General features: G+C 62.9%; 1 protein-coding gene across 2 annotated transcripts; it reads right to left on the bottom strand.

The window, feature by feature from the left end:
• Positions 1 to 3,143: 3,143 nt before the first annotated feature.
• Positions 3,144 to 8,739, bottom strand: SLC39A4 (solute carrier family 39 member 4). Of its 2 annotated transcripts, XM_036831022.1 has the most exons (12): positions 7,488 to 8,736; positions 6,606 to 6,890; positions 5,930 to 6,125; positions 5,663 to 5,814; positions 5,402 to 5,573; positions 4,888 to 5,060; positions 4,581 to 4,718; positions 4,374 to 4,502; positions 4,146 to 4,200; positions 3,869 to 4,021; positions 3,491 to 3,678; positions 3,144 to 3,398 (listed from the first exon to the last, which is right to left on the bottom strand). In XM_036831022.1, exons 1-12 carry the CDS (start codon positions 7,818 to 7,820, stop codon positions 3,270 to 3,272), a joined length of 2,103 nt encoding a protein of 700 aa, XP_036686917.1. In that variant the 5' UTR covers positions 7,821 to 8,736; the 3' UTR covers positions 3,144 to 3,269. The 2 variants fall into 2 exon arrangements, with proteins under 2 accessions (XP_036686917.1, XP_036686918.1); XM_036831023.1 differs by lacking the exons at positions 5,402 to 5,573; positions 5,663 to 5,814 and having other exon boundaries at positions 7,488 to 8,739.

Raw genomic sequence — 8,739 nt, 5'->3', positions numbered from 1 at the left:
GAGATTCCGTGTTTCTGCGCTTGCGCAGCGCCGCCCAGGCGCAGCTGCCGCGGGGGCGACAGCGGCCCCTGGTGGTCTGGGGCGGCCTCGAGGCTCCGCCTCCGGAGCCCCGAAAACCGAGCTCTCTCGAGATCCAGGGTACCACTGCGGGCGAACGCAGGAGCGTGTTGGAAGCCGGACAGGGGCTGAGGCGGCTCAGGGCCGCCGGCCAGGGCCCTGCCCGCCCCAGGACCCCAGAATGGGGTCACCGCTGAGGGTCTCGCCCGAAGAAAGAGGCGAGGTCTTAGGCGCCCTGCCGGGTGCCGAAGCTCAGCCAGGCGAGCCTCGCAGTGTGGAGGCCGGGAGGGCAGAGACCCCCGGACGTAAAGACTCGCCAAATTACGCCCCGGCAGGTGCCGCTAGTGCGGCGGACGCCCGACTAGTCCAGGGAGAGCTTCCTGGAGATGCCGTGTCCCGTCCCTGCTCAGTGTTCCCCCGCAGAGCGACCCCCCCGCCCCCACCAAAACACGCGCACTCACGGCGCACGGCCCTGACTGGCACTGGCGGTCGCGTAGCTGCTGGTGGTCCCGCCGGCCCCTCTACGAGCCCCTCCGCGCAGAACGGCACTTTTCGCGCCTCGTGCCCACTGCTCCCTCCCGAGGCCTGGCACAGTTGCCCACTTCAAGAGCCCTGGAGCCAGGACCATGCACAGCTAAGCAGTCCTCTCCTCACTTGGCAGGGACTCGCCCTAGGTACCCGCGAACAGGTCTGGGATTTAGAAACAGATTTTTTTTTTTTTTTTTTTTTGGCCGCCCCGCGCGGCTTGCGGGATCTTAATCCCCCGACCAGGGAGCAACCCGTGCCCCCTGCAGTGGGAGCGCGGAGTCCTAACCCCTGAACCGCCAGGGAATTCTCAAGAAACGGAATCTTGGGAAATAAAACAAGAAAGTATAGTCACACCCGAGAAAATGGCATAGAAATATGTGTTCATGTTGCATCCAGATCCGCTCACTTGCTCATTTCAGCAACAAGGCTTCAAATCTGGACCCTTGAGCGGTGGACAAAGGGGTCACTTGGATGCCTGGGCAGGTGTGTGACTCCTAAGTCACAGCAAACCCCTTTAAAAGTCATAACAAAACTGAACCCTGAAAAGAGGGGTGGGCTGGGGCAGAGCTTACCCTGGGCAGGAGAGAACACACGGAGCCCATTTCTCTAGGAGCCCCGCGCCCTTTCCTAGAATTCCTGCGACGTGTAACTGTGTCACCCGAGCCTTTGTGGGGAGCCTGCCTCCCAGACTTGCTATTTTATATAATGTATTTATATATATTTGTGGATGTGATAGAAGTCTTGGGGGAGTGGGGGCCAGCTGCTACTCTCCCCACTCAAGCCCCTTCCTACTGTAGCAAAATAAGCCCCCTCTTCCCCTTTTCCCTTCAGGCCTTCTATTAATACATAGCCCCCTGGCAGGCTGGTTTAAGGCAGTCTGAGTATTGGGGTCAGGTACCAATGAAGAATCACGACTTATCTCGCTCCCTTGTAAACCATTATTTGAGTTTTCGTCCTAGTGCAATTACTTTATCCCTCGATTTTTGAGAAACTGGTCCTTTTGTCATTTGTCATGTTTCCCTCCCTCCAAATCTTGATCTGGGAATAGCAGAGATATGTCCCCCGCCACACCCCCCACCCCTGCCCAACATAAAAGTGGTACCCATTTGTCTCCATACAGAGCAGGGGCTTCTGCTTCTGTTCTGGTCTTGACCCCAGAGACTTGCCTTCCTCTGGCTGACCATTTTTAAAATAATCTGAATTTACACTCAAGAGATATTCAGCCTGTCAGCTCCCCTTTTAAAAAATCAAAGATATGCTTTCATCTCAGTGAGAGCATGTCTCCATGCAAAGGCTCCTCTATTCCGGTCATCCTGAACCAGGTGGGTGACTGTTTCAGAGGTTTTCTCTTTTGCCCAAACTCCACCTAATAAAGTTCTGATAGCATGAAAAAAAAAAAAAAAAAGTCATAACAAAAACTGTAGCCAGAGCCACCCTGAGGATGTACTAGAGGAGGGAGCAGGGGCAGAGCTGGGGCTGTGGCCAGAACACTTAACTCTCCTCGTCCAAGTCAGATGGGCATAGTCATGGCACCCACAGCACAGGGCATCTGTGATGGATAAACAGGTCAGTGGCCACAGAGCCCTCAGACTCGAGCCTGGCATGTGGCAAGTGCCCTGACACAGGAATGAGAGTTTGTTTGTGGGAGAGAGGTGGTCGGTGCAGAGAGAGGCAGGGATGCTGAAGGAGCACAGTGCTGGGAGAGCAGCAGCGGGCGGGGCGCAGCTCCATTCCAGGCGGACAGGAGGAGAAGGGGGGCAGAGGGACTGGGAGGTTGTGGGGCTGCCAGCAGGAAAGCAGATGTGGGCCTGCCTGGTGGACGTACTTCTTCAATGGGAAACTTAAGGAGGCTGTCAGTGGAAGTGGGGGCTCAAAGTTGCTCGAGAGGGACGGTGATGGGCTGGAGGATGGTGCAAGGCTGGGGGGTGGGAGGGGTGATGGGGCGGCCAGTACAAGAAGCCAGTAGAAGCTCACATAACAGATTCTTCCCTAGAGACTTCAGAGGAGCACAGCCTGCTGACCCCTTGATTTCAGACTTCTGCCTCCAGAACTCTGAGAAAATAAATTTGACGTCCTAAGGCACCCAGTGTGTGGTGGGCTGTGCTACAGCCCTAGGAAACTACCACGAGGGGACTCTGAGGATGGACACTTCTGCTGAGGACAGTGGAGCAGAATAGTAGAGGCCTGGGCCTCACTGAGGGTTGCCACACACTCTGGTCTGATTATCTCCAGGCCCATTTTTCATGAGAGAGAAACAAGCCCTCATCTGTGTAAGTGCTGCTGCTTGTTTTGTTTTTTCTGCTACAAGCAAACAAATTTGATTCCTGATTGGACCCCAGGTCCTACCTGTGGCCCACAGACCCTGGCCGATTTCTCTGGCTTTGCTTCCCATGCATTACAGATGAGGGGACTGAGGCTGGCTACTTGGAGGTCCCTGAGCTCAGCTATCCTGGCTCCTCATCAGGCACCAGGCACTGCTGTGGGGAGAGATACTGCCCCACCTGTCGACCTTTCTTGGTGGGAGACCCTTCCCTCCCAGCGAGGTGAGCAGGCTGGGCTCCAAGGACAATAGTGTCTTTATTGAAGATGGGTGCCGGGGCTCTCCGGGTGGCTGCGGTTTTTAGGGGCTGAGATAGTGCAGGGCCAGGAGCCAGAGTCAAGGGCCGAGACTGGGGCAGAGGCTATCAGAGGGTGATATTATCCTCATACAGCGACAACAGCAGCAGGACGGTCCAGCCGCCCAGCAGGCCCACGTTGTGCAGCAGGAAGAGGAGCCAGGGCCGCCGGTCCCGCACGTTCAGCATGGCCGGGAGCTGAGGAGGAGGTGGGCCCTGGGTCAGAAGTGAGCTCAGAGTTCCTGCTCAGCTCCCGCCCACGGCAGTCCCCTCCCGCACTCCGCGCTGACCATGTCGCAGAGCGCCACGTAGAGGAAGAGGCCAGTTGCTACCGCCAGGATCCAGGTCTCGCCGTCTTCGCCGACGCGTACAGCGAGCGCCACGTAGAGGCCGATGAAGGCCGTGAGCCCCGAGGCCAAGTTCAGCAGCAGCGCCCGGCGCACCGACAGCCCCGCGTGCAGCAGGGCCGCGAAGTCCCCTGGGGCGGGAGGGGCGGGGTCAGGCCTAGAGCCCCGCCCACCCGACGGCCCGCCCACCCCCGACAGACCTCGCCCCGCTCCGATAGTCCCTCCCAACTGTCCCGCCAACCAACCAACCGCACCCCAGGCAGGCCCCGCCCACTACGGGCAGGCCCCGCCCCCGCCCCGTTGGAACCTCTCGCGGCTCACCCAGCTCGTGCGGCACCTCGTGGCAGAACACGGCCAGCGAGGTGGCCAGCCCCGTCTTCCAGGAGGACGAGAAGGCGGCGCCCACGGCCAGACCGTCGGCGAAGTTGTGCACGGCGTCTCCCAGCGTTATCACGTAGGGCAGCAGTCTCAGCTCTGCGGGCGCGGCCGGCGTGGGTGGGCATCTGCCTCGCACCTCCTCGCCCCCGCCCACCCCGCGCCTGTGCCGCGCACCGAACCCCTGGCACCCAATGCTTCCGGGGCCTCCCTCAGGGCTCACCTGGGCTCAATCTCCGGGGCTCCGGGCTCAGCAGTTCGGGGCACTCCTCCGCCACCTGTTGGGGGGGGGGATGCGGTCCGCGTAGATGAGCCTCTGGGCCGGGAGGAGAGGAGGGGCTCGCAGAGCTAGGTCCTCAGCTCAGGCCAAGGGCAGAAGCCTTGGCGTGGGGGCTGGGAGTGCAGACAGGGCTCCGCGTGGGGTAGGGACGTCCGGCCAGAGCCAGCTCACCAGGTCTGCGCGCGAGCCCTCGTGGGGCTGCTTGGGAGGCCGGAGATCGCTCGGCGCTAGCTGCAGGGACACGCCATGGCTGTGGCCGCCGTGACTGTGTCCGTGGCTGCAGGGCCCGTCCTTTCGGTCCTGCGGGGACAGCGGCTCAGGGTCCACCACGCCAACCCCCCTCCTCCCCACACCGCGTCCAGCCCCCATGCACCTGACCTCCGGGTCCAGGGGTAGCAAGAGGTTGAAGAGGCTCTCGAACAGGAAGAAGGCATAGAGACCACCCAGCACAGCTAGGAGGCGCCAGGTGGGCTGCAAGCCAAGGCCTTCGCCATCATGTGAGTGCAGCCCCAGCACCTGGGTGGGCAGAGGGCACTGGGCCAGTTGTCCCAGGGCCTCCTCCCCCCAGACAAGGAGATAGGGGTTAGGGGTCAGGGAAGGGTCCCAGGAGGGTGTGCCTGGAAGGAAGGCTGGGTAGGGGAGTCCCTGGTGGGGGAGGGAGGGTCCTGGTGGGCAGGGGGCCAACCTGAGGCGTCAAGTGCAGAAGCGCGTCGCCTGTGAGCGCGCCTACAGCCATGCTCAGGAAGGTCTGGATGATGTAGTGGGTAGCAGTGCTGCATTTGGCACAGGTGAGGAGCGAGAGCCCGAAAATGGAGCTGAGGCAGATGAGCAGCGTAGCCAGTGAGCCATATAGGTACCCTGGTGGTGGGGGGGGACACAGTGAGAGCCTCCCTCTCAGCCTCAGCCCCCCACCCCTGCTTCCCAGGGAAGGGTGTCCAGGTGGGGTCCAGGAGTGAGCAAGACCCGCCAGGGCTGCTCACGCTAGCCCTCCGGCCTCAAAACTCCATCCTCTTCCCTTTCAGGCCCCCATATTCCCTGCTACCCCTCTACGCCAATGGCTCTTTCTCCTGCCAGCCCTGGTCCAGCTCTCCCCACCCCTCCCAAACCCAGCGGCCACTTCCTCCTCCCTTTTCGGTCCCACCTCCATGCTGCCAGCCCCCTGGGCACAGCCAGGCACAGCTGGGGAGGTGGGCACTCACTCTCCACCTGGCTGAGCTGGTCCTGGGTGGGCTGCTCAGGCTGGGGGCTGCAGGCCCCACTCAGTTGCTGCTGGAGCAGGGCAGGGCTCAGTTGGGCCCAGGCCTCTGGTGTCACCCCAGCCTGCTCAGACAGCCCGTACACAGCCATCACATCTCCAGCACTCAGGCATACCTGGGGGGTGACAGGCCTGGGGGTCAGGGACCTGAGCAGACTAGTGGGACCCCACCTCTCTCCAGGACTAGGGCGCATGGGCTGCTCACTGTGTCCCACATGCTGGAGCTGCTGTTGGGGGTGGCAAGGGGCACAGGGCCCTGGCGGTTGGCCCCCTCTCCCAGATGACCGTGATCACTGTGGTCACCATGGGTCTCGGTCGCTCCGCCCACCCCCAGGCGCTGCATCAAGGCCTCCAGCTCTGGCAGGGAGGACAGAGTGACAAAGTTTGTGTGGGCTCCAGCCCTGCGCTCCCCAGGGGCACCGATGCTGGGGTTCAGGGCACTCCCTGCCCAGTGGCCCAGCTCAGGCCTCACCATCCAGTGTGATGTTGGGGTTCTCGCTGCTGTGCTGCCGGAACACGAAGTCCACAAAGTACTGAGGGGTCGGCAGGGCTCGGAAGCAGGACCCGTTCCTGACGTGGTCCAGCAGGGCAGCCAGCACTGGGCCGGGGCTGCCGGGAGACCCCACCCCCGCCGCTTCCTCCAACAGCTGAGGCAGGTCTACACAGGCCTGGGGAGGAGCTGGACCTCAGCCTCACTGGCAACGTGGACTTCCTGGCCTCTAGCTCTGCCATTGCCCCTGGTGCCCCCTGGACTCCAGTGACCCTGGACCAGCCTCCTGGGAGCACCACTTCTTCCTGTTCACGTAAGACCTGGGCTGGGCCCCTCCCCTGCTTGGGGCCCCTCCCTGGTACCACAGGCCTCCCCCTTCCTGGCCCAGCGGGTCCAGGCCCCCACCTTCCCCCCAGCGTTCCTCCCTATAGCCCCAGGAGCTTTCTCAGACCCCGTCCAGGGTCAGGGCCCCTCCTGGGGCCCCTGCAGCTCTGCCCGACTCAGTGGTGAGCGTCCATTTGTGATTCCCCCAGCCCAGACTCCCCAAAGTGCCCAGAAAGGCGTCGAGGCCCAACCCCCTAAGGGGTCCCCGTCCCCTCAATCCCTCTTGGCTCCTCCTCACCCACCGCCCCCCTGGCCAGCCCGCCCGAGCCCCCACCTCCGCAGAAGTGGGCCGGCCAGTGGCCTGGGCCTGAATCTTCTGCAGCAGCCGGGTCAGGCCTGGGGTCAGGGCCTCAGGGCTCTCGAGCAGGGCCAGGAGCTGGTCGGCGCGGGAGGCCCAGCGGCCAGCCCGGACATCCGCACAGGTGCCCTCCGGGTTGCTGAGGTAGAGGGCGGCAGCAGCACTGAGGCGGGCGATGTGCCTGGGCTCCAGGGCTGGACCGGAGCGGAGCCCTGGCTTCTCAGGCCTGCCCAGGGCCAGGGCGTCTTCCACAGACAGGCACTGTGGGCAGAGACAGGTGGGCAGGGGCCAGGTATCTGTGGCCCAGGAGCCGCCCCCTTCCCTGCGGGGGCCTCACACAAGGACCACCGTCCTCTCCATCCCTCTCACAGCGATACCCCTCCATCACCTGCTCACTCACATACTCTCCCCACCATCCCCCCCAATGACAGGACTGCGCCTGCATGCGCGTACACACACACACACACACACACACACACACACACACACACACACACACACACACACACACACACACACACACACACACACGGGTCCCGCCACCTCAGGGTGATTTCTTCCTGGAACCACTGCCACTTTGCTGGCCTGAGGGCTGACGGGGTGGGGGTGGGGCAGCCCTGGGGTCCCGGAGCCGCGGGTCCCTACACGCCACCGCCCCACCAACAGGGAGGGCAGGAGGGTCTGAATGCGGAGTGGGGAAAGGTGGGCTCGGGCCTGCAGGCAGGGCCCAGGCGCCAGGCCACTGCACTCGGCCCGCCTCCTGGAGTTTGCCCGAGCCCTTTGCTGCCGGCCCTCGGGGTGGAGCGGCGGGCTGGGGCTGGGGCTGGGGCCGGGGGACCCGTCGGGTGGGGCCGTTACCTTTCCACACGGCCCGTCGGCGCAGTGCACACGGGCCGCTAGTGTATTTAACAGGCTGCCCAGCGCCGTGCGGTCCAGAACACCTTGGCCTGAGGACAGCAGGGTCAGCAGACGGGCAGGTGGGGTCGCCGTCCCGGTCAACGCCAGTGCGGCCAGCGCGGCCAGCAGCAGCCCTGGCTTGGGCCCGGCCGGGCCAACCAAGCTGCGGCCCCCAGGTGCTCTGAGTTCCAGGGAGGCCATGGTCGCCTGGGTGGCTGTGGGCCGCATGGGCTGCCTGGTGCCAGACTCGGGCTGGGCTGGGACCCGCCCGCCCCGGCGAGGCTCTCCAGGCATTTCCTGCGGGGCCCTGTGATTGGCTGCTGGAGGTGTCGCAGGTTAACCATTCCAGGTCCTCCCTGAGCGAGGTGCTGCTGCCCGCGGGGGGCGAGCCCGGGCTGGGCCCACTGAGCTGTGGCCCCGGGCCACCCCCTCTGCTCCCGCAAGGATCTTGTTACCGAATGCAAGTCTGTGTGCCCGACGCACAGTGAGGCCAAACAAACCGAAACGTCCGAGTCTGGAGCAGAGAAGGGTTTACTGGGGGGCCGAGCAAGGAGAATGGGTGGCTCGTGCTTAAAAACCCTGAACTCCCCGATGGTTTCTGGGGAGTCTTTAATAGGCAAACTTTGGGGTGAGGGCAGCAGGGCATGTGACTTTCTCCTGAGTGGTTGGTGGGGAGGTGGCGGCGGTGCTGTGGGGTCCCAGCTGGTAGTCGCCGTCCTCCACCTGGGTGGGGGCCTTCGTTCTGGCAGAAGAGCTCCAAGGGGAGCCAGGACCTTGCCCCAAGGCTGTAGTTTCTTGACTGCCCCTCCTTTGTTTCCGCATCCCCTCCCTTCCCTGATTAGCAACGGTTTGAACCTGCCCTTTGGAACTCAGGGAAGGTCTTAGGGGGCTGAATGAAGCCCATTTCCTACAAACGAGAAACGGGGGACAAGGGAAGGATTTGTACTCAGGAGGCCCCCCCGGGTCCTGCTCAGTTTCAATCCCCCCCTTTTTTTTGGTGCTCCTCAGTCTTGAGAGGAACAGGTGTCGGACAAGACAGGGAATAAGGTTTGCATAGAGAGGCTACGCAGGAACTTGGCAGAGGAACTCGGTTTTAGGGGAACTCCGTTTCAGTGTGGGTGTTGCTTCCCGGGGCCCTCTCTCTGAGAGCTGCCCTCAAGCCAAGGGGGCCTGGCGCAGAGGTTCCACGACACCACCACAGGCCCGGTCCCCA

The sequence above is a fragment of the Balaenoptera musculus genome, chromosome 17 (assembly GCF_009873245.2).
Source record: "Balaenoptera musculus isolate JJ_BM4_2016_0621 chromosome 17, mBalMus1.pri.v3, whole genome shotgun sequence".
Lineage (NCBI taxonomy): Eukaryota > Metazoa > Chordata > Mammalia > Artiodactyla > Balaenopteridae > Balaenoptera > Balaenoptera musculus.
The sequence above is the reverse complement of the archived record's forward strand: the minus strand, read 5'-3'. Positions and strand labels throughout refer to the sequence as shown.

Bases quoted from the DNA above. Each gene is read 5' to 3' on its own strand.
- SLC39A4 (XM_036831022.1), bottom strand. From the start codon at position 7,820: ATGCCTGGAGAGCCTCGCCGGGGCGGGCGGGTCCCAGCCCAGCCCGAG. The intron at 4,022-4,145 runs GTGAGCCCTGAG...CCGCGCCCGCAG, and splicing joins GCCCCGGAGATTGAGCCCAG to AGCTGAGACTGCTGCCCTAC. The intron at 3,679-3,868 runs GTGAGCCGCGAG...CTCCCGCCCCAG, and splicing joins CGAGGTGCCGCACGAGCTGG to GGGACTTCGCGGCCCTGCTG.